Here is a 25,336-nt window from a genome sequence, read left to right as displayed (position 1 = left end):
ATGTATTTTCTAGACAATACTTGTAATATCCTTGCAAGTGATTCATCATATTAGAAATGACATACAAATAGAAAACTTTTTTTTTTTTAAGTTTCAATAGTAAACCATTGTGTACCTTAACACTGTGCATCAAAGTGATGGCAAAAAATGTGATTATGGTTTGAGTATTATGGCTTCTCAACACTACAATGTTGCATGTTATTGTAGGTGTACATTTAAAGGGATAGTTCACCCAAAAATGAAAATTGAATATGAATATGAATTTTCTTCTCCTGCTGAACACAAAAGAAGAAATTTTGAAGAAAATGGATAACCAAACAATTGATGGACCCCATTGACTTCCATAATATGGAGAAAAAATATTTGGTTACCTACATTCTTTTTCTTTTGTGTTCAGCAGAAGAAAGAAATTCATACAAGTTTGGAACAACTTGAGGGTGCATAAATGATGACAGAATTTCCATTTTTGGGTGAACTATACCTTTAAAGGTGAAAGCGTGTTAATAAATAAAAAATATATATTTAAAAAAAAAATCCTATCAGTTTAGTGTGCAGAGATATCCAGAAATAAGTAATTTATAGGTTTCCCTGTTGTTCCCTGTTAAACCAATCTAAGTTGGTCTCCTAACTAGACCTCTATCTGGAGAGTACTCAATAGACAGCTTAACTGGGCTGATGGGCAACTTTTTTTTTTTGACGAGGAACATGTGAAAAGTGTAAGCGTTATTGCTTTGCTTTTATAGCAGCCCCTCATAACCAAATGTATGAGATGGGGCGGGGCTACTTGTTTGGTTGACCAATGACAGACAAGAGTGTTTTGAAATCTTATCTAAAACATTATTTTTCCAGTTCCGCTTAGTGGTACAGAAATGACACAATTTGAAAGCATGAAAAGGTAACAGAATATACCAGTTTGCTACATTTAAATTCATGACACTCAGTTTAAATCTCATTAGAAATAGTTTATTTGGCCGAAAAACCGACTCCTAACCCCTGTTCAAGTAAAACGGATGCCTGTAAAGCAATGTTGGACAGTAATATTGACTTTGAGGCAGGCACGTGGTGTCCATCACTTCTGTAAATCACTGCAACAAGGTGATGAGAACTTCATCATCTCTCCCCTGCCACAGCATCTCCCCTTCAAAGTGCACCAGCCCTTGCTTGCGTGCCCGCAGAAGAACTCCCACCAGTTTATCAGAGATGGTGACGTATCTCTCAAACAGCGTCCCGAACCGCACAGCCGGCCTGCCGTCGTCTCTGCTCTCTCCGATCTCCTGAATGACCTGGCAGAGCTCAGTGACCTCTCTGCTGATGTGGGAGTGGGCGTCTTTTCCTCTCTGCTCTGTTTTAGAGCCCTCTAAAGGCCTGCCGTAGCCCTCCTGTCCTCGCTGGATCTGAGGGGGAATCACCTTGCCGTTGCTGAAGGGATTGTGTTTCTGATACTCGCAGTGGTCGTTGGACCATTTCTGCCAGTTCTCTGTCAGACCTTTGACAGACACGGTGCAGGTCTCTGCCCTGTCGTCATCACACTGCGCAGGTGTTTCGTCCGTCTCCATGGTGACCTTTGGCTCACAGGACGGCTCTAGTTCTCAGCATGCTTCACTGTTGGCACAACAAAGGCTGTGAGTGAGAAGATTGCATGTCATACAGGCCTTAAATAACTTAGAGCCTCGTGAAGTCTACAAGTAAGACTGACCCAATGTAATCAATACTCTGCGCACTTAAACTAAACTATATTGTAAAGATATATTGAGTTACAGACTATAAATAAATACTGATCTCAAAATTTGAGGTAGAACCACACAAGTGTGCTACTTCTGTACGGTCATTTTGGAATTTAAGAAAAAATGGCCAGGACACGGTTATTATCGTTAATTAAAGGTAAAACTATTAAAAACATTTTTGTTCATTGACATAGGGCTGAAATAAAATAAAATATAAATATTAGATGAATAACTTTAACTAAATGGAAATTAGAAATGTTGCAACTAACTGAAACAAGTTTCAGATGAAGCAACTAATTAATAAAAACTAAAACTGAATTCAAACTTAAACTGAAATAGAAATAAATGAAACCTAAATAATATTTTTTTTATGTAAAATGAAAATATAAAAAGACAATACAAATGATAAATAACAGGATAAATATATTAAATTGACATTTCAAAGAGTGATTGTATATATATGACTATGTTCATCAATTCATATTAACTGTTTATGGAAATATCCCATGTTCATACTGAAAAAAAAGAAAGAAATTATATTATAATGATTATAATATAAAAAACTGCAGATAGAGATTCCATTTTAATAATACTTCCTCAAATTTGGACAATTCTGCAACCTCAATTCGAATTCTATTTAAATTGAGAAACTGATTTTCTTCTCAATAAGAATTCATTCTAAAAATTCAGAAAGATAGACATTAGATATATTTTTCTCAGTTCTATTCTGAAGGTCGCACAGCTCAGCATAAAACGGCACAATATACAATACACATAATACAACAATACGAATCTATATCACTCACAGTAAAGCTTAGTTTAACGATTTAGTCGACTTTACAAAGATTTAGTTGACATCGAAATATAGGCTATACATCACACGTTAAGTGTAGGCTACTATAACACCTTACCGCCCTTGTTTGGCTTCTTGTGAATGGTTGTCATGATGTAACAGCGATGGAAGTGGATACATTACAAGTTGTGAAGTGGATACTTTTCTGACCGCTTGTGAGAGTGATTGACGTTGTAAACTAACCAATGAGAGCATGACAATCATGTCACTGTACGAGATGATGGACCAATGACATGGAAGATTTTAGCCCCTTAAGAAGTTAATGAGTGTGTAAATAAGATTAAAAGATATTATCAGGTGACACTAAATCGTTTCCATTTTCTAAAAAGACTACATAAAAGCATAGGGCAAACCATGATTCGGCTTTCACGAAGAGACCCTTCTGTCGGGCACATAGGCAATTTACTTAATTTTACTCATGGGTATGACTTAGTTAAAACAGGCATTGAAAAATGCAACTATCTAATCCTTTTAGGAGATTTTCGAGCAGGCGATTTACGTACGGTCCACGGGGATGCCAAATAGGAACTTTTGTTACGGGCATAATATACCCATCGGATGATGTTGAATGTTGCACACAAACATGGCGCTCCACTCTGGTCGGGCGTGCTGCAGACAATATTTACTTCATCTGGCACATGATAACGTCGATTTTAGATTACCGGTACAAACTGTAAACCTTCAGTACACTTAGACCTTCGTGTCAAAATGCTTATTTATTGGATTAAACTGTCAGAGTGTATTTTGAACTAATGAGCTCGTTATTCATACTATTTTTTGCACAGCTCAGTTCAGTGTTGTATAGTTAATTATTTTAATTTGAACTGTATTTGGTAAACATTCATGAATCGCAATTTGGATTATTTATTGCAGGAAATAAAAGCATTGCTGTCTCTAAGGAACCAGTCATTTGATACATCAGAAACATTCATAGAAAAGGTAATGCTAAAATATTTTTTACTTGACATAAGGAATTTGCTTTAAGTTGTTTTTTATTTCCTAACAATTCTAACTTTTTCTTCATAAGTCCCCCTTTTGGCAACTAAATGGCTTGTCGGAAGATGATATACGGAGTGTCATGTCCAGAACGGTTTGTGGCAAGTAGGTTGTGATATATTTTATTATATATATAACATTCAAAATGCTTAGGATGACAAACTAGTAGAAATATTAATCTAACTGCTTTTACTCAGCGATATTTATTTACCTAATTTTTGAGTTACTTTGCATATGATTCACTGACCCTATGACCAGTCAGAACTCTGCATATATTTGAATGTAGTCAATGATTGTCTTAAGATCAATGTGTGAATATTAGATGGATGAAAACATGAGTGTTTTTGTCAATATTATAACAAGGTTTCATTTGTTGCTAACATTAGTTAACTTTAACAAAAAACAATATTTGCATTTATTTATCTTAATGTTATTTCCACCATTTACTACTTTTTTTTTTTTAAATAAAAAGTGGTTAGCATTAGTTAAAGGGATAGTTCATCCAAATATGAAAATCTGTCCTCATTTTGTCACCCTCAAGTTGTTCCAAACATGAATGAATTTATTTCTTCTACTGAACACAAAATATGATATTTTGAAGAATGTCGGTAACCAAACAGTTGATGGGCCCCATTGACTTCCATAGTATTTTCTTTTTACATGCTATGGAAGTCAATGGAAGTCAACTGTTTGGTTACCCATATTCTTCAAAATATCTTCTTTTGTGTTCAGCAGAAGAAATAAATTCATACATGTTTGGAACAACATGAGGGTGAGCAAATGAGGACAGAATTTTTTATTTTTGGGTGAACATTTAAGGCACTGTGAACCTGCATGAACAAAGAGTGAACAATTGTATTTTTATTAACAAAGATTAATAAATACTGCAAAAAGTGTAATGCTCATTGTTAATGTTAGCTAATTCTTGTATGAATTAATTGACTTTATTAAATGAAACCTTATTGTAAAGTGTTACTAAAATAAGCAATGATTAAAAAAATACAGTGACATTTATTAAATTGCTGGATTTGTGTAAAGTTTAATATTGATTTCAATTTCAAGGTCTGCATTTGAACTTTGGGGTCATGGAAGAACAACAGACGAGTTGAAGAGGTCATTGTTGGCGTATCCTGCAGAAAGCATGGTTTGTTCATGTTTCCCTCACAGTAAAGTACAATGTGTCCTTGAGATTTACAGAGTGTATCTCTGAATAAACTGTCTCTTGTATGAATTCTTCACAGGCTCCATATCTACAACAGAATTCAACTTATAAGATCAACGTCTACACTTTCAACAAAACGTTAGAGTTTAAGGACAGAATCAGTAAGATTGATGTAAGTATTTTACATGTTTGCATGCTTTGATTGCCTAATTCTGTGGCATACAATCCATAATTAGTGTTAATTTAGTAACCGCTTCAATTGCAAATTTTTTAATATCTTAATTATTTTTGACACAGGCTCTAGACTTCCTGCCGTTTGAAGGGAAGGTCAATCTAAAGGATCCAGAACATATTTTCTGTTTGCTGGAGGATTATGGCTCTGATCCTAATGACATCCCAGATGATCCTTTCCATTTGTACTTTGGGAGATGGGTGAGCAGCTCTTTCCAGAAATGTAATGTTTCAGAATGTTTCTTTAGTGATGTGTGCAAGACTTCACATTTTGTAAAATGCTTGATTTGTGCCCTAGATACTAAAGCTGAATGATGTTCTTGAAATAAGAGGTAACATACTGTATCACCTCTTAAATGTTAAATAGGTTTTCTCTTCAGATTGCAGATGGTCAGAGAGAATTAATTCGCTCTCACAGTGTGAAGAAGAGACATTTCATTGGGAACACTAGTATGGACGCTGGCCTCTCTTTCATCATGGCCAATCATGCCAAAGTAAAGGCCGATGATTTGGTTTACGATCCTTTTGTCGGAACAGGTGAGGAAAAGTCTGTGCAGATAGAAGGCTTTGAAGCCTATTATGCTCACCGTTCATTTGATCAAAACACAGGAAAACACTCATGCTGTGAAATATCATTATAGTTTAAAATAACTCTTTTCTATTCTAATGTATTTTAAAATGGCATTTATTCCTGCGAGGATAAAGCTGAATTTTCAGCACTACTCCAGTCTTCAGTGTCACATGATCCTTTAATATCCTGATCATTTCTTATCATCAGTGTTGAAAAATAGAATTTTATTGTAACATCAATCACTTTACTGTCACTTGATCAATTTAATAGATCCTCGCTGTATTAATTTATTAATATCTTAACTTACCATCGCTTAAATTCTATATTAACCAAGGCATCATAAATTGAATATTTTCCAGAATAATATATTTTTTGCTTCGTTATGTTGCTTGTCAATCCTAAAGAGCCTACAGTTAATGAACTGTGTCATTTGGTGGAAGAATTATTTGATCAATTAAGTACTATTTAATTATTTACTGACTACATTAAGGTTCTTTTACTTCATATACTAGTTGTCAGTGACTGTATAAGTTTCTCATCCAACACATTTATATCAGATATCTTTATTCTGCAAATTAATCATTTAGTCTTGTAGATTGTTTGTTTGGCAGGTTGTTGATCAGAAAAGTTTTGACTCTTCATTTTGGGCCAAACTGAAGCAGGTGTTTGTCTCATTCTGAGTGAAATCACATCTGACAGCTTGTCTGGATGATTGAGGATGTGTGCCATCATATTCTGTTTCTTATTTGCGTCTAACAGGATCCAGGAGCAGGTTTTTCTATAATCTTTTGTGATGGCTCACAAGAATTCTCACTTTCCCATCTCAGTTGGCCCACTTTTACTCTTTCTTTTGACTTTGAAAGGACCAATTTAAAGCGTCATTAGTCAAACGAAGGATTGCTGGCTTTCTAAACAGCATGGGGCTGCATTTCTCTCTTTCTCAGGGTTTTTCCCAAAGCGAGACTCACTGTGAAATTGTAGCGTGCCATGATGTTGCCAGGCTTTATCATAAGTCTATTGTCACCACATGCACTGAGATCTGCCGGCCAGATGTGCTTATTTAGTTGAAAACTCTCTGAATGGCTGGAAAGCCTTATAGGCCGTACTTTTAAAGATCTACAGCCAGATATATTTCAGAGACCACTTATTTAATTCTCTCATGATCATTGTGTTCCTCTTGTTTTTCAGGTAGTCTTCTGGTAGCGTGTTCACACTTTGGGGCTTATGTATGTGGAACAGACATCGATTATAACACTATCCATGGAATTGGTACGTTTTTTTAAAAGACATCACTATCATTTTCTCCTTCTAGTTTTCCACAAAATGTAGGTTTAGTCAGTAAGTTTGCTGTGAGTGTGCACTTTTGAGCATTTAAATCTGTTGCAGGAAAAGCCAGCAGGAAGGATCAGAAATGGAGAGGACCAGATGAGAACATCAGAGCAAACCTGCGGCAGTATGGGAATGAGAGTCTCTACGTGGATGTCATGGTGTCCGATGCTTCCAAAGCGGTTTGGAGGAAAAACCCACTGTTTGATTGCATTGTTACAGACCGTATGTTCCTACAAACTGAAGGCCTTTAAAGGTGAAGAGTGTCCTTTTTTTATGTTAAAATACTATGGTATACCTGAAGGCTAAAAACCAGCTACCAGGTTCCAAAACACAGCTACTACTGTAGCTTAAGCTGGATTTTTATTCACATACGTTTAGTGGCGTAGAAATGACACACTTCACCATTAAGTTACATTTGTTTTGTTTTTATTTGTTACCGTTAACTGCTGTTTTGAAGCTTCAAGTGTTTTTCGTTTCCCTTACGCAGCTCCATATGGTATTCGTGAGTCCACGAGGAGAACGGGATCTAATAAAGATATCATCAAACCTCCTGAGGATTTGTAAGCATATCACATTTATCCACCTGCATTTTTAATAGAACCACTTGAAACACTCTTTAGATGTGAGCCAGTCATCAAATAAGCCTACTGCCTCAGTACTAGCTCAACAAATAGTACAAGACTATGCAATTACACTACCATTCAAAAGTCTGGGGTCGATACGTTTTTTTTTTATTCGTTTTGAAAAAGTCTCTTATATATGGAAGCTTGTTTCCGCCACAAAATAAAAAAAATAAAAGATAATTGCGACTTTTTATCTCACAATTGCGAGTATACATCTCGCAATTCTGACTTTATTTCTCAGAATTGCGAGATATAAAGTCAGAATTGCGTGAAATAAAGTCAGAATTCTGAGATATAAAGTCAGTATTGCGTGATATAAAGTCAGAATTCTGAGATATAAAGTCAGAATTGCGAGATATAAAGTCGCAATTGCGTCTTATAAAGTCAGAATTCTGACTTTTTTTCTCGCAATTGCGACTTTATATCACGCAATTCTGACTTTATATCTCAGAATTCTGACTTTATATCTTTATATTCATATATATGAAACACTCTTTAGATGTGAGCCAGTCATCAAATAAGCCTACTGCCTCAGTACTAGCTCAACAAATAGTACAAGACTATGCAATTACACTACCATTCAAAAGTCTGGGGTCGATACGTTTTTTTTTTATTCGTTTTGAAAAAGTCTCTTATGTATGGAAGCTTGTTTCCGCCACAAAATAAAAAAAATAAAAGATAATTGCGACTTTTTATCTCACAATTGCGAGTTTACATCTCGCAATTCTGACTTTATTTCTCAGAATTGCGAGATATAAAGTCAGAATTGCGTGAAATAAAGTCAGAATTCTGAGATATAAAGTCAGTATTGCGTGATATAAAGTCAGAATTCTGAGATATAAAGTCAGAATTGCGAGATATAAAGTCGCAATTGCGTCTTATAAAGTCAGAATTCTGACTTTTTTTCTCGCAATTGCGACTTTATATCACGCAATTCTGACTTTATATCTCAGAATTCTGACTTTATATCTTTATATTCATATATATGAAACACTCTTTAGATGTGAGCCAGTCATCAAATAAGCCTACTGCCTCAGTACTAGCTCAACAAATAGTACAAGACTATGCAATTACACTACCATTCAAAAGTCTGGGGTCGATACGTTTTTTTTTTTATTCGTTTTGAAAAAGTCTCTTATGTATGGAAGCTTGTTTCCGCCACAAAATAAAAAAAAATAAAGGATAATTGCGACTTTTTATCTCACAATTGCGAGTTTACATCTCGCAATTCTGACTTTATTTCTCAGAATTGCGAGATATAAAGTCAGAATTGCGTGATATAAAGTCAGAATTCTGAGATATAAAGTCTGAATTGCGTGATATAAAGTCAGAATTGCGAGATATAAAGTCGCAATTGCGTCTTATAAAGTCAGAATTCTGACTTTTTTTCTCGCAATTGCGACTTTATATCACGCAATTCTGACTTTATATCTCAGAATTCTGACTTTATATCTCAGAATTCTGACTTTATATCACGCAATTGGGAGATATAAAGTCAGAATTGCATGATATAAAGTCGCAATTGCGTGTTATAAAGTCAGAATTGTGAGATATAAACTATTCTGAGGTAAAAAAAAAAAAGTCCGTCTTTTTTTTCCCCTTAGAATTGGACTTTATATCTCACAATTCTGAGAAAAGATGTGTTATAAAGTCAGAATTGCGTGATATAAAGTCAGAATTCTGAGATATAAAGTCAGAATTGCGTGATATAAAGTCGCAATTGCGAGAAAAAAAGTCAGAATTCTGACTTTATAAGACGCAATTCTGACTTTATATCTCAGAATTCTGACTTTATTTCACGCAATTCTGACTTTATATCTCGCAATTCTGAGAAATAAAGTCAGAATTGCGAGATGTAAACTCGCAATTGTGAGATGAAAAAGTCGCAATTATCTTTTATTTTTTTTATTTTGTGGCGGAAACAAGCTTCCATACTTATGCTCATTTTATTTATTTGATTAAAAAAATACATTGAATGTAATTTATTCCTGTGATGGTGAAGCTAAGTTTTCAGCAGTCATTACTCCAGTCTTTATTGTCACTTTTGATTGATTTAATTGCAAAAAATAATAATAACCAAAGCTACTTTTGAATGGTAATTAGAACATTTTGTATGACAGTTAGAACATATACTAATTACTAATATTAATTCAGGTTAATAAAAAAGAATGTATTTTTGAGACATTTGATTATCTTTGATTTGATTATCAATGGAAAATGATCATTGATGTTGAGTTTAATGTAAGGATGGTTCTGTGTATTGGAAACTTGTTCTTATGTTGTTTCAAATAATTGTGATTGTCTTTTTGGCGTGAAACACAAAAGGCAATGTACAATGTATCAGTCACCCTTTTCCGTTCATTGCATTTGCATAAGAACTGTAGATTTTTCAAAAAGGACACAACAGACCAAATTTTAAATGGATGTTTTTAAGACTTCATGAGTGATGTGTGATCGGTGACTGAGATGTTCTTTGAGATAGATCACAAATAGTGTACGAATACCATGGATTACTTAATGAGTATATAGTACTTTTAAGGTTCTTGTGTTCTTTTTGAAGCTTGAAACCTTCTGTCCCGATTTATTGCATGAAAAAGAGCGACCAGCACATTCAAAAATGTATCTAGATTTTTTAATTTTTTTTCTGTTCCATGGATGAAACTTGACTGCAAGTAAATGAAGGACTTTCTATTTTTTGGTGAACTATCACTCTTAAATTTCTTCTATTGATTATATTTTTTTGTTTCATATCCCAATGCAGCTCTGGAGAGAATCACGTCCCTGTTTCAATGGCTTATCATCTGAGTGATATCTTTGCCGACCTCTTGAATTTTGCAGCCCACCACTTGGTTTTAGGTGGACGTCTCGTCTACTGGCTACCAATCTACAGACCAGAGTAAGTAAATCTAATCTGGCTGAATGGTCCCATGGACTGTCTACATCAGGTATAGCATTTGTGTACTGAATCAGTCACTAGGGGGATATCTTGTACCTTCTTATGTCTGTAAATATGAGATCAGAGCATATCAGTAGTTCAAGCCCCCTGTTTCAGTGCAGGGTGTTAAACCTGCTCAGGCTTGTTGACCTGCGGTCAGCCCAGCAGTGGAGCAGGTGTGAAGCCGTGGGGTATTTTCCACTGACCACAAACAGCAGTGTCCACAGATCGTGCTATCCACTGATTACAGGGCCCGGGAAGAGTAGTGACTCAAAGGAGGGACCCGCTGCTTGTGATCTACACCTTTACCTCACCTCCATCTCACTTGTAGACAGATTTTACATCATGTAGTTACGGGATTCACTCCCTCAGGATTGCTGATGCCAACAATCATGAATTTAGCTTGCGTCATCTGTTCCGATAAAAATCATGCATCACACAATTATTTTTTATTTATGTTTTCATTCATTTCAAAGTGTGTCTGGCAAAATGTTAACAAAATTCTTGTTTGATTCACACTGCCATTAAACAATTTGAGGTTAGTAATAAGAATTAAAAATAAATAAATGTAAAAAAAAATATATATATAATTTTTGTTTTTAAAATTTTATTATTTTTATTCACCATGGATGTTAAATTGATCAGAAGTGACAGTAAGGGCATTTATAATGTTACTGTTACAAAAGATTTGATTTAAAATAAATGTTTTTGCTGTTCTGAAAAGTATCATGGTTTCCACAAAATATTATTCAGCACAACAGTTTTCAACACTGATAATAATAATAAATGTTTCTTGAGCAGCAAATCAGCATATTCGAATGATTTCTGAAGGATCATGTGACACTGAAGACTGGAGTAATGATGCTGAAATTTCAGCTTTGCATCATAGGAAAAAAAATATTGAAAATATATTAATATAGAAAACGGTACTTTTAATTTTTAATAATATTTCACAATAGTACTGTATTTTTGAAGAACCAAACTTGACAGAACTGAACTCTAGCATGTCTGGCCGACGGTTCAGAAGATGATATAATGACTGCTGATCTGAATATGTTTGAGTTTGCTGACAGACAGAAATGGTTTAATTGAGAGCAATCAGTAACATCCACCACAAGGAGGCGCTGGTGTCGTGAACGATCTTCAGACCTGGCCTTAGTATAGCAACACTTGTGTTTATAAATTTGGTGTCAGAGGAGCGGATGACTGCCGCTGGAATCTGGGGCTTCGATGTTGATTACCCTTGTAACAGTTAGAAGTGGAAACAGCCCTCAGTATCCGATTCATCCACTTCATCCTGTGGAGAAAGTTCACAATCCATCCCCAGACCAGATGAAAACACATCTGCCATAGTAAATGTCAAGATTTCCCAATTTCTGGTGACGCAGCAGTTAATTCGTAACAAACAAAGTTAAAGGAGGGATGATCGAGTAACACCCTAATGTATTTTGAATGGTGTCCACAGTGATGTAGACATCAACATGATGGTGAAAGTGAGTCTTTTGCGTCAAATGACACATCTTTGACCTTTACTTTAATTGTTTTGTTACCACTGCATATTGTTGCAAACGGAAGAATAATCTCTTTTACAGGACATGGACGTCATGAAGAGAAAGCAGAGATGAGTGTAATCCACATGGGATGTTAGTCAGTCATTAGTACCCCATAATGCACTAGTCTGTTCTGACTCATTGCCCTATATTCAGAAATGTGATTCTGTCAGGTGATTTCTGTGGACAGAGTTCTCCAGAGGGCCCTTTACTGGAAAGCTGACATTTGTTAGACATTTCTCCAAGGTGACAGGAGTAGCTCCATGTAAACAGTACGATGGAGAATATGTATGCTTTGTATGGCTCCTTGTTTTGCTTTGTCAGGTCCGTTGAAAAGAGGGCACATAATTTATGATTTGTTTGAAACAGAGCTAACTGCGTGTGCGCAATGGTTTGTGGATCAGTGGCTTTGTGTGGATGAGGTTCAGCTACAGCTAGCAGCCCTCGGAACGATTTTTTCATTGATTTCAGGCACTAGTCATATTTACGTAATCGTCTGAAAAATGAAGGGAGTCGGTGCGTGCGAACACGTCTGTCAGCGTGTGAATGTTAACAGCCCACCAGCTCAACTCCCTGCTGAGTTAATGTCCCTATTAACTGTCTTCACAGCCTCTTGGAACAATGAATAGTTTGGATCTTCTCAGTGTTTCACATAGTTGCGGCATGGCTCCAGATTGTGAAAAATTTGCAACAAAAAATTTGGTAACAATCTAGTCACCATTTGCGATTTATGTTGTTTCGTCAGTTATTATATCTTTAAATCGGCCTTTAAAGCGCACACCGGTTTTTCTTGCACACAGCAACATTTCAACATGTGTTCACACATAAACAAGCAATGTACAGTTCAGTTTTACTGAAAAAAAAAACAAACACTGGCATCCTAAATCTCCGACCCGAAGGTAAAAGCCTATAATCTGAAATGACTTTCGTGGCTTTAAGACATCTAGTTTTGTAGATTTGTTCTAAACCAATCAGACAGATACCAAGTAATTTAGTCGCAATACTTAGGACTTTCCTAAAGCCGGGTGCACACTGTGCGATTTTGCCCATGATTTGGCCGTCTGAGACAAATTTAGCAAATACTAAAAGAATCCTTTCTTTTAACGTTAGTTTGACATGTTCACCGACAGCCGATTAATGACCGTTGCGACCAAATTTGACCTCAGACTAAATTCTGCCAGTGTCAGAAGATTTGGCTCACAGTCCTGCAGTGTGACTTCTCCTACGACCGTAAAATTGTCTTTGTTTTTCAAGACAGGCCATAACCAAAATTAACGTTAGAGATTTCTTTGTTGCCACCATTTCAATCCCGCGAATGTAGCTCACATCACCGAACGTGTCATTGATTGATGTAAAACTCAGGACAAGTTTTCTTCCGTTTTTTAACGCGTCTTGACTCTTTGCCTGGTTAAAACCACACCATTCTCAGTAGTAACTGAGTTATGGTCTGGCAAAGCTTCATTAATAACTCATTTCCAAAGGGGCGTCACCAACGGACGTCGCTCAAATGCCTCTGGGCGCAATTGGATAGACCTAAAACCAATCAGAGCGATCGTCATCATGTAAAGCCATATGCTGCGTCCCAATTCACCTAAGTTACACTACGCCATAAAAGTATGTAGCCTTTTTGTGAAGAAAAGGTATTTACTTTTGAATGTGTAGCAAAAAAGTTGGCAAGCTTTGGGACATACTACTTCGTCATCTTTATCGGACGAATCTGTCGCGTGCATCCTGTCACTTAAACTGCCCTGTCAATCATCTTGTCACAGTTAAAATCCTCTATTAAATCTAATTTAATTTCCTACCGTTTCGGAGAGAAATGTAGTAGCACGTTCATCTGCCAGTGGGTCTTTCATGGAGACTGTCCTCATGTGTTTGCAATGTGAATATAATAATGCATTTAAAAGTTGGTGCGCTTCACCAACGGACGTCGCTCAAATGCCTCTGGGTGCAATTGGATAGACCTAAAACCAATCAGAGCGATCGTCATCGTGTAAAACCCACCCCAACGTTTCTGATTGGTGCCTCGATTTGGACGGATTAGAAATTGGCTTGAATGGGCTCTTTGCCAGACTACTTGCAGAGCAAATCTAAATTTGCCGGAAGTTTGTCTGGGTTTTCCCAGGCTACTTGACTGTCGTACAGTCTGACATTAATGACAACTGAGATCTTATACAGTGTGTCATGGCGCACAGCGATGATCATGTTCGTAGAGTCTGACAAGCAACTGATTGCAACGGACTATTATAAATTGCACAGTATGCATCCGGCTTAAAGTTAACTTTTTTGTTCCACTGTGACATTTCCAAACCAGCAAGTGATTCAAATGTTCAAAACACTTTCAATAAAGTAATTAAAAAACATTTTAGTATTGAGACACTTACATTAAATGACACCAACTTCCTGAGAAAATATAGTCCGAGTCATTCACAAGAATTTTGGACACAGCTTTGAATTTGCTCAGTTTGAATCCAACTCATTTAAGTCAGTTATTCGTTCTGAGACGGTACCGAGTTCACAATCGACTCCCTCACTGAACCGCTACCGATCTAGCTTCATGTTAATTTAAGTCACTTGCAAGTACAAATAAAACATATTTTATTAGATTGTCCTGGACTTAATACAAGCAGAATGCTCTTTTATGAAGTTACCTCACTTAAGGACTTATTTAGTAAGATTATGCCTGAAAAGGTTTGGGATTTTTTATCATGTTAATTTAAAAATTCTTGTATAATATGACTTGCTGTTTTTGTTTGTTTGGTTTTTATTGTATTTATATGATATTTGTATTTTTGTAATTTAATTTTTGCCATGAAAATAGCTTTGAATGCTGACATGGCACTAAATAAAATAATCTGAATCAAGTACAAATACAAGGGGTAAAAGTGAAAGTTAGTGAAGTTTTGTCTGTAACCCAACAAATGTGGTTGCAATTTTGTCGCTATATTTACGTTGTTGTTGTTTTTTCATAATGAACACAGACGGATATTGTAATTGCTATAGCAAGATGTCAAATGTTGTCCTTGATTGGCTAGAGCCTTAAATGTGACTAAATTTATGCATTGCTTCTGTGTTTATTTTGGTAACCTTCAACATTGTTTAACTTCCAAAGTGAGTAGGGAATGTAAAAAAAAACGTCAGCCACTCATTTAATTGATCACCCCCTTTCCATTGCTATACAGTGCATGTGATACAAGTGAGCAGTGGTGCAATTTTGAAAATAACAGTTGATGGTTGTGACATCCCCTACCACTATCAAGGCGTTTCATTTGATAAGTGGGCAGCTGGCTGATCTAAAAACTGTACTGTTGTCTGCAGGTACTGTGAGGAGATGGTGCCTCTTCACCCTTGTTTGACTCTCATCAGCAACTGCGAACAAACTCTGTCCAGCCACACGTCTCGAAGACTCATCACCATGGAGAAGACCAAGGAGCCTGAGGTATGCGAGGCTTTTTTGGGTGAAGACCCTTTGCTCTTAAGATGAGCTTGATTTATGCAAACTGTCGGCATGTGCTCCTGAATACGTTTAATACGGTTACGTCTTTTATGGTGCCGCATTGAATGCTCTGAAAATAACCTGCCATCTGGCTGTGGTTGACTCGCTGTTTTTAAGCTGCTTTAATGACTTAATCACACATTGTATGGAAAATAATCCATCTTTGGATTTGACAGCCACTTCACTTCAAAACCCCAAATTGTTCCCATAAAAGCTTTCCTGAAACACACTCACGAAAATCTATGCAGACTGACATTTGTCTCCTCTGACTTATGCTCCAAACCTGGAACGAATATGTTACCTACAGATGCATTGTCCTTGGCTTCCTCCTGAACTTGCTTCAAACCCGAAAGACAAAAAAAAAAAAAATACTATCAAATGAGTCTCTTCTGTGAAAAACTGGCCCTTTTCCCAAAGCTCAAGTATGTGATCTTGGCATCAGATCCCTCAGTACGATTATGGAGATCTCTGCCAAAGTTCTCCTCATGTCCAGCAGTAGCTGAAAAAACATCTGAATAGTGTCCTCTGCTTGTTGTTTATGTAAGTTTATCCTAATGTCCTTGATTGGCTGTGTTACTGTTCTCTCAATGCTCTTCACGTGGGTTCGGTTGCTTTTTTTGAAACAGAAGGAACATGTCTTGTTGCATTATGGGATAAATATTACCCAGTGAAGCTTATTTTTAGAACGGAAAACAAAACTTTCAGGAGCTTAGCAGATCTAGCATTAGTCTAGTACTGTCAAACAACTCTGAGTCCAGATGAGGGCCTGTTCCTGCCTTGTGTCCTTCTCTTTCTCTCTGTTTCCATCTCTTACTCTGTTGTTTCTCTTTACATTTTGCATTTTGGCACACAGAATCTGTGTGTCCTCATCTCCCCTTGTAAAGTATCTACATCATCAGATCTGTTTGTTTTTCTGGTTAAAGGGATAGTTCACCCAAAAATGAAAATTCTGTCATTAATTACTCACCCTCGTGTCATTCCAAACCCGTAAGACTTCAGAACACAAATGAAGATCTTTTTGACGAAATCTGAGAGCTTTCTGTCCCTCCATAGACAACTATGCAAATGAAACTTTGACGCTTCAAAAAGTTCATAAAGAGATTGTAAAACTAATCCATATGAATTGTGCGGTTTAATCCAAATTATTCTGAAGAGACTTGATCGCTTTATGAAAACAGATTGAATTAATAGAATTTATTTTTTAAAAATTTAGATATTTGCATTAGTCAGAAGATTTTATTGTTCATTTTACAGTATGGTGCTAAGAGTGGGATAAATGTGCATAATTGTCATGAAAATAATGCAAAAAATTATCATTGTCTTTAAAATAGACTTTGTTCTATTCTATTTGTGGAGTGAAATAGGACTTTGACATTTCGTGACTGTTTGCATGAGATTCTCTGTGCTTTTTTTTTCTTCATTTGTTCATCCTGTAATTCTGATTGACATTACAGCCCACTTAGGCCGCGACAGACACTAGGGTCTGTTCCTGTGGGCTTGTGTGGTCTGTTTTGCGCAAGTTGTGTTGTAAACTAAGGGCTCGGCGCGTGTGACCTGAACTGAGTCCTTGCTGACTGGCAGATGGGAGTGTTGTAGAAGGTGCCGTTGATGGTTTGCAGGCCCAGATCTGGAGTCATCACTTTGAGCTCAGTCTTTCTGCCACCTCGTTAGCCTGCGCGCAGTGTGCTTCCCTCCAGCAGGTTCTGCTTAAGATCCTGGCCTCCGCTCTGAGCAGGAAAATCTGAGAAACTTAACACTCTGCTGTCTGTCATTAGGCACTTGACTGTGCAAACTTAAAAGTGTGCTGTACTAAGCCAAACATTTATGCCTGTTTCTGCCATTTTTCTTTAGCGTGCCTTTAGTTTTTAATGTACAGTACCTGTCAAAAGCATGAGTTTTTTTAATGCTTTTGAAAGAAGTCTCTTATGCTCACCAAGGCTGCATTTAGATTATGTATTTTTGACACTTTTAATCAATTTAAAAATACTGTATTCCTGTGATACAAAGCTGGATTTTCAGCATCATTACTCCAGTCTTTAGCATCACATGATCCTTCAGAAATCAATGCTCAAAAAAAGATGTATTCAAAATAGATGTGGTTTTAGTTCTCGAATGATGCAAAGAAAAAGTTCATATTCATTTTTAACTGATTTAGTTAAGAAATCAATATTTGGTGGAATATCCCTGATTTCGTATGGACAAAGTCACTCTTCTGAAGTTAAAACATTAGTATTGAGTTGTTTAAAAATGAGTATGTTCCATTTCAACTTCCTGCCATTGAAGAACTGCTTGAATCCTGTACTTTCTGTCCGCTGTTCTTTATTTAAACTGTTTAAAATGCTTTCTTGCAGGATTCGGACAAACTAGTGCACCTTGCTGACCCTCGCTTCACCTCATACCAGGGTCACAACTCTTTCAGAGAGAAATACTTCAGTGGGCTCACAAAGAAGAACGGAAAAGACAGCAAAGCCAGCCCAAGAAATGAAGATTAAAACATGAAGAAAAAAAGGTTTTAAATTGTATTTTTGTTTTGATACTTTGATACTATCTTTTTATAACTTAATTGTTACATGTAAATATATGTTGTTTCAATAAAAAAAACGTATGTTTACTTCACTTCTTTTTATCTACCTCTTCTCTAAAGCGAGCCCTGCAGATTGAATTTGTTGGAGCATTAGCAATGTGTCGAAGATAAATTGGCGACAGGGATTAGCGTAATACCTGTTTCTCCGAGTGCTTGCAAAGTGGGAAGATGTAGGGGTGAAATGTAATGTGCCTACTGGACGTTTGCAGAGGAAGATGGAGCGCTGGGCCTGCTATCTAAACTCCCTTAAAGAGTTTTTACCAGGTCAGGTTGACATCTGACTAATGAATCTGTCTTAGACTTAAACTCACCTCAAAGAGAGCCGTCTTCAAAATAATTAAGATCTCCTATGAAAATAAAGAGAGATCTTAGGCAGAGATTTAACATGTGATGTCATAAACTGTTCGATGCATGTTTTTATTAGGATAGAGCTGTGAGCTGTCGTTGCCGTCTTCATTTTGCATTACTGAGCCTTGAGTCTGATCTCAAACATTATAAAACAGTGATATTGTGTTCTGGCACAATTCCTATTTCTAGTTTCTCTGTCTTTTTTTCCACATTCAGGCATTCTTTAGAGTAAGCAGAAATGAAATGGATCAAGGAGATAAGCATCCTTCCATTCCTCAACTCTCCCCTGTAGAGGATTGATGAAGTGAAAAGCCACAGAACTGTCTGACAGCCTTCAACTATTCTAGGCCGAAACCCACTTTCCATTACAAGATGAGCTGGCATTTGTTTCGTTTTTGCATAAAAGGGTTGTGAATGAAAAATAGACTGCAAACTGTTGCGAACAAGTTAACAAATCAATTAGTGGACAAGTTGTAGCAGTTGCGTTCATGTCGAGTTTCTCCCCATTGTGCCTCAGTGTTCATTAGTTAAATAATGTTTAAATTCCTTTCGTTTCTGTAGACCATCCTATCATCATTATTCCGGGTTAGTGAAAAAATCTGGGTTAGTCTAAAATGTAATGTAACACTTAAGTTTGTGGTTCGTATGATTTTTAAGTGTTTTTAAAAGTAGTCTCTAATGTTCTCCAAGGCTGCATTTACTTGATTAAAAAAATGCATTAAAACAGCAATTTTGTTAAGTATTATTGCGATTTACAATAACTTTTATTTTTATATATTTTAGAACTTAGTTTATTCCTGTGATGGCAAAGCTGAATTTTCACCATCATTACTTTTAGTGCCACATGATCCTTCAGAAATCATTCTAATATGCTGATTTGCTGCTCAAGAAACATTATTTTTATCAGTGTTGAAAACAGTTAATAGTTTTGTGGAAACCGTGATACATATTTTATTTTATTTTATTTTATTTTATTTTTTTTCAGGCCCAATTGATAATGGAAAAGTTCAACATAACAGCATTTTATTAGATTTGTAACAATATATAAAATCTTTACTGTAATTTTTGATCAACAAAATACATCCTTGCAAAGTATAAGCATTAATTCATAAAAAAAAATACATTACTGACCCTCTTACTGAGCTTTTAAATGATAGTTTATATTTATAGTTATGCCATTTCTGAAAACATACCAATGTTATTTTTGGATAAAATTTGAGGAACATCACAATTGTGACATTCACATTTTATTTATTTATTTGCTAATTTATTGGGAACATTTTAAGTTCTCTTTAGGTCATGTTAGTGAATTCATTCACTAACATTAACAATCGGCAACACATTTGTTACAGTATTTATTCATTTTTGTTAATGTTAGTTAATAAACTAACAATGCATAGTTGTACTTTTATGTTAGCTCAAATCTATTAAATCATATTAACAGATATACAACTTTTGATTTTAATAATGTATTAGTAAATGTTGAAATTAAGATTAACAAATGTCTACTATCCAAAAACTACTAAACAAAGTTATATATTTTGTTGACTTGTCTACTTATGTTATCCCAAATGTTTCCAACAATGTTTAAATCAAATCGACTGCGGCATATAAGCATAGTAAAAACAGCAATGTAAAATGTGCAGGATCTCTGCCCTGCCTGCTTCATACCGCAGTAACGTTAATAAAACTTGAATACATTAGCTCATCCATGAACTTGATTTCAGTCCCGTCGGATTGCTTTCTTTTGGCTATGGAGGTAAAGACGACAACTCCCATGATTCCACGCTCATTCACAGCGTCATCAAGCTATGCCTTTGTTATTGTTTTGACCTCTAGTGGCAAAACTGCATTCTGTCGCTTTAGTATTATTTATCTTAGTGTCCTGCTCCTGCCAGGACTGGACGTTTTCAGTTATTAGTGCTTAAAAATATCTAAATTGACTCTTAATACCCAACATTTCCCTTTTGTTTTCAAATGAGCTGTGCAGTTTAAATGGGGTGCTCAAAAACAGCCAATAAAACTAATAACCAGCAAAAACAATAACGCTCTCAGCAGCGCAGAGCCTTAAGAGATCTTTGAGTCAGTTTTATTAGGTTCATATGGCAGCAAAACAAATATGTTGCTCATTCACCCACACGCGCACAAAGGATGTTTAGGAAAAAGAGGAACAAAAGACCAAATAAAAATCAACAATTTTTCATAGTTAGGATTTAGCTTTTGTGTGTTCATATGGTTTGCATGTGCTCATGGTCCTTTTTCATCAACACTTTTGGTTTTGTGTCATTTACATTTATGCATTTGGCAGACGCTTTTATCCAAAGCGACTTGCATTGCATTTCAAGGTACACATTTACATTCTTATCAATTCTTGCTTTCCCTTGGAATCAAACCCATGACCTTAGCGTTGCAAGCGCCAACGCTCTACTGTTTGAGCTACAGGAAAGTTGAAATCTGTGTCAACCTGCAAAACAGAAAGTGAAGGATATTATTGGGTGCTTTTTTTGTGTGATTTGTGTTTTTTCAGGTTCCCTGTGATGATCTTCTCAAGGCCCACCTCACTCCCATCTCCCCTTTACCTCCTCCGGCCTACACAAACAAACCCTTCAGAGGAACAGATGAGTCTAAGCTTGTTGTGTTCATTAATTTCTCTCTGGAACTCGGCCATTTTGTGTCCCTTGAATGTTTACTCACAAACTCTGGTGTTAAGAGTTTGTTATTCTGGCTCTATGTTTTCTTACGTTTTCAGCTGTGTCTTGTTAAGCTGTTTTGTGATTCTCACCCTCTCCGTCTAAATGACAAAAGTTTTTTGTTTTGTTTTTTTGGACCATTTTTACATGACATACTATTTATTTAAAGATGACATGAACTGCTATTTGCAACCAATTTTTCTCCCACCATGTGACATTTCATTGTAAAACGGCATGTTCATCAAGAAATATAAGGCTGGAATTAATTTAGTTGTTTAGGAATTGATTGGATTTTGAAAAGTGGGCATTACATACCAGAATTAAGCCAGACTATTCCAAATAAGTGGCCATTTTTCTTCTTTAAAATAACATGTACTAATGAATCATTACATAGTAATATGTATTAAGAAAGCTGCCATGTTTACAACTAAACTCTGGATTTTCAAAAGTATGTGAAGTTCACAGCATAGACTCTTTAAAATACATCCAAGGGATTTACACACCGGTCTGTTATTGTAGGGACATCAATGTTAGATTGTCACGCCCCTAAACATGATGCGGAACAAAACAAGCTATGATTGGTTGCTTTAGTTGTCAGTCTGACAGCCTTGGCCAATGAAAGCTTCTGTCGTCAGTCTGAAGGTCTGGCTATGTGAGACTAAAGCTAATTAATATTCACAAGCAACGCCCATGTTGATATATTAACATCTAATTAGTATTTGCAGCTAGATGTTATACTCTTAAAATAAACATTATTTATTGGCATCTAGGTCCATGACGAACCTTTAACGTGCATGGAAACTTTCCATTGCACAAAAGGTTCTTTATAGTGAAAAAAGGTTGTTTAGATTAAGATTGCAAACCCCCCTTTTAGAACCTTTTTTTAAGAGTGTCATCCAAACCTTGACCTATTGAGTGTAACTATGGTTGTTTTGACCTTTGAAAGCTAAGAGGAGCCTCTGCAAATGATAGCAATGGTCAATGACTCTTAAACTTTTCATACATTTCCATAAATATATGACAAAAAATTCTTTACTACTTTGGTGTGGGCTGTTCTGTTTTGACCGCGAGGAAGGCTCTACTCATTCCAGCTGCTTAAATTATCATCTCACTTCCTCCCACTGGACATTCCACTACTGTCCCGACCTTTTCTCACTTCAGTGGAGTGGCTAGGATGCAATAAACCCGCTTTGATTATGACTTGCATCTTGAGAAAACCCAGATTAGTCTAGAACGCACGCCATGCTTTGAAAAAGTGGAAATTGAGAGTCACTGACCGGCCTGTCACAGAATCTCGCCCTTTATCGCGTCCGTTTCCTTGTGACCTGGCGTGACCTACAACTTACATAAGTCTTGCATTCTAATTTCGTTAAAAACAAAAATCTGTTTCCATCCCGTCGGTCAAACTGCATTTTATTACCTCTAGAATTTGAGAGGTAAACCACAAACTTCCCTTTTCCCCCATTATGAGGCGAGGTTGACAAACACTGCAAAAATGTGTCGCTGACACTATTAATGGAGTCGAAAGTCCCTAAAACATCTGTGCAGGACGTTAGCGGAAAAATGGCTTAACGATGGCCTGACATAATTATCCTCAATGAGGGGAACCTCTAACGGGTTCATCCCACCACATTTTAATGACTAGTGGGTGCCAAGTGGCAAATGTGGTTATGACACCATCCTCTGCTTGTTTCTCTTTCCTTTCCAATAGGCATAAACAAGTCTGATCAGTTTCAACAGAGGAAGAAAGCAGAGGTTCAATATTGGAAAATTTGAGGTAATTCTCTTCATTACTATTTTATAGATTCATTATTATATTAAATAGTGGACCACACAAAAATGACCAAAAACAGTCTTTGTTGTGTCAAAACTGTAAGCTTTTTCTTTTCTTTTTTTTAAAGAAAATACTTTTTTTGAGCAAAGATGCATTAAATTTAAGTGGCATTAAAGACATTTATAATGCTGTTGTTTTGAACATTTAAAAAAATCCTGAAAATAAATTGTATTAGTTCCTACAAAAATAACTGTTTTCAACTTTGATAATAATAAATGTTTCTAAATCAGAATATGAGAATGATTTCTGAAGAATCATGTGACACTGGAGTAATGATGCTGAAAATTCAGCTTTGCCATCACAGGAAAAAAAATACTTTTGAAAATGTATACAATGTATTAGAATAGAAAACCAGTTATTTTAATCATTTTACAATTCTACTGTTTTCACTGTATTAACTAAATAAATTCAGCCTTGGTGTGCATTAGACTTATTTTAGAAATATAAAAACATTGTACCGACCCCAGACTTTTGGACATAGATACATAATTAAAAAAAACTATATAAATTACTTGATAAGCCAATGGATAAATAAACAAATGTCAAATCATCGAAAATATATTTTTAATAGTATTATAATCAATTAATATTATTTACTGAGAAAATCCCAAATGAACACTCAGTGCACTGCCAGGATAATAATGTATTTAAGAATTCATTTTTCCCCCTCTGGGTCATTAGGTTTGTATTTCTGTGATCTGCTTAAGTGCACACAGGGAGGATGTGATTGCAGCGTGAGGGTGTGTAATTGGGGGTGTCGAGCCGCCAACACCAGGCTCTCACGTCTGACTTGCGCCGTGGAATGTGCAGTACATGTGGGTCTGCGTTAGCCAAAGCCAGGAAATACGCAAGAGACTGAATTCTTGCTTTCTCCCCCATGATTCCTCAAAGACCATCACCCCTATCGAGGCAGACAAATTTGTGCAGGTAAACATGGCCCCTGAAGGCTCACCTTGGCTGTGGCAGCATCACACCTGTCTATGGCCCACAGGTGAAGGAGCTAAACGGGCCTGTTGGATAACAGCCTCAGCCCGGAGCTCCTGAAAACCCTAGCCAGGAAAGTGCCTGTCGTCTGTGAACCCTGTGGTTTTATGGATGTTGTGTGCAGGGTACACAAAACCAGATGCATTTTAGATCCGAAGAACATCAGTAAAAGTAGAGTTTTAATGCAGCTGGGGATCTTGGGTGATGTAGTGTACATCCACACAGAGCACTCTCAAAAATAAAGGTTCTTTTTTGGTGTCTTTTCCACCGTCGGGTCGAATGGTTCTAAGAACGGTAAGCACCGGTTCCAGTTATGTTTTCACTTGAGCCTGGGACGGCACGGCACAATTACAAACCGTTCTTAGCCCCTGGAATTCTCAGCACGGTTGGCTAACCGTGCCGAACCCTGCTGATAGAATGCGTGTCAGGATTGGTCACTTGTCTGTTGCCTGGCTACCAGTTTCTCCTCCATATTGCTTTAAAATATAGCATTCTGTGCAGATATCAAATGCGTCCGACACATTTTCGTATGCGCTATCGTGTCTCTGGACCATAGCAGACTTTACTGCAGGGGTTCGCGTGACAATAACGTGAAACCAGACTTCATTCACCCCAATGGAAAGCATATTTACACTGTCTGAATCATAAATGTGTGAACAAGTGACCGATTTTAGCCACAGCTTCGGCGTCTGTTTATAATGTAGGGGGCGGGACACTTCAGATCCTAGAAAGCATTTGATTGGACATAAAATCTGATGAGAAGCTGAAGTGTAGAGTGATGTCATTGAAATCATTGATCCATATTGGTGGAAGTGAGAGACTGTTAGTTTTGAATGCTTATATCTTCTAAATGCGAGCACACCTGCTTATAGATAGCAGTAAGGCAAACATATTCATACTAAAAGCCAAAAAACTTTGATTTTTGATTTCACTTTAAGAACTGTTCACTGAAAGTTTCATTGGCTTCGCTGTGAAAATCCCCATTTGAAACCTTTGTTTTTAAGGATTTGTGCTTTTCTAGCAGTTACTGAAGTGTTTTATGTGTACTTTGTGTTAATGTGGTGTGAACAAATCAGAAAGTACAGTATTCATTCAGCACCTGCTCATTTCTAAGATAGATATTCTGTCTGAAATTGTATCTAGATCAATTAACTTTGTGGATAAGAGTTTAATTTTCAAATGTGACCTTATCATTTACAGCTGACTTGAAAATGAATTTTTTTTAGGATTTTAACATTCCATTTATTTCTATAAAAAAAATAAAAAAACGTATGTATGCCATTAAATCAGAATAAGTGTTTCTAGAAGAAAATTTCTTTATAGGCTGTGTTATAAAAAGTGACTCTTGACTCTTTTCTATTACAAATAGGGGTGAGTAAAGTGCATTAAAGAGAACAAAGAAGAATATACAAGTGAGAAAAAATGT

The 25,336-nt window shown here is 36.3% G+C and overlaps 2 protein-coding genes across 4 annotated transcripts; one reads left to right on the top strand and one right to left on the bottom strand.

Moving 5' to 3' along the window:
* Positions 1-944: 944 nt before the first annotated feature.
* LOC308704179 (actin-binding Rho-activating protein) lies at positions 945-3,172 on the bottom strand. The gene is made up of 2 exons (XM_081388310.1): positions 2,636-3,172; positions 945-1,602 (listed from the first exon to the last, which is right to left on the bottom strand). Exon 2 carries the CDS (start codon positions 1,554-1,556, stop codon positions 1,083-1,085), a length of 474 nt encoding a protein of 157 aa, XP_081244436.1. The 5' UTR covers positions 1,557-1,602; positions 2,636-3,172; the 3' UTR covers positions 945-1,082.
* On the top strand, positions 2,886-19,130 carry trmt11 (tRNA methyltransferase 11 homolog). 3 transcript variants are annotated; one of them, XR_014031775.1, is made up of 15 exons: positions 2,886-3,241; positions 3,451-3,516; positions 3,605-3,678; positions 4,636-4,717; positions 4,815-4,907; positions 5,033-5,167; positions 5,347-5,503; positions 6,726-6,806; positions 6,924-7,088; positions 7,354-7,426; positions 10,251-10,385; positions 15,293-15,413; positions 17,822-17,979; positions 18,115-18,318; positions 18,619-19,130. XR_014031775.1 is itself a non-coding variant. In XM_081388309.1 (14 exons), exons 1-13 carry the CDS (start codon positions 3,146-3,148, stop codon positions 17,960-17,962), a joined length of 1,419 nt encoding a protein of 472 aa, XP_081244435.1. In that variant the 5' UTR covers positions 2,886-3,145; the 3' UTR covers positions 17,963-17,979; positions 18,115-19,122. The 3 variants fall into 3 exon arrangements, 2 of the variants coding, with proteins under 2 accessions (XP_081244435.1, XP_081244434.1); XM_081388309.1 differs by having other exon boundaries at positions 18,115-19,122; XM_081388308.1 differs by lacking the exons at positions 18,115-18,318; positions 18,619-19,130 and having other exon boundaries at positions 17,822-18,086.
* The last annotated feature ends 6,206 nt before the right edge of the window (positions 19,131-25,336 follow it).

The sequence above is a fragment of the Scardinius erythrophthalmus genome (assembly GCF_964197995.2).
Source record: "Scardinius erythrophthalmus genome assembly, chromosome: 16".
Taxonomy (NCBI): Eukaryota; Metazoa; Chordata; class Actinopteri; order Cypriniformes; family Leuciscidae; genus Scardinius; species Scardinius erythrophthalmus.
Note: the sequence above shows the minus strand (reverse complement) of the source record. Positions and strands in the feature narration are given on the sequence as shown.

Coding starts and splice junctions, on each gene's coding strand:
- trmt11 (XM_081388309.1), top strand. CDS start 3,146: ATGTTGCACACAAACATGGCGCTCCACTCTGGTCGGGCGTGCTGCAGA. Junction 3,242..3,450: donor ACGTCGATTTTAGATTACCG/GTACAAACTGTA, acceptor TATTTATTGCAG/GAAATAAAAGCATTGCTGTC. Junction 3,517..3,604: donor CAGAAACATTCATAGAAAAG/GTAATGCTAAAA, acceptor TTTCTTCATAAG/TCCCCCTTTTGGCAACTAAA.
- LOC308704179 (XM_081388310.1), bottom strand. CDS start 1,556: ATGGAGACGGACGAAACACCTGCGCAGTGTGATGACGACAGGGCAGAG.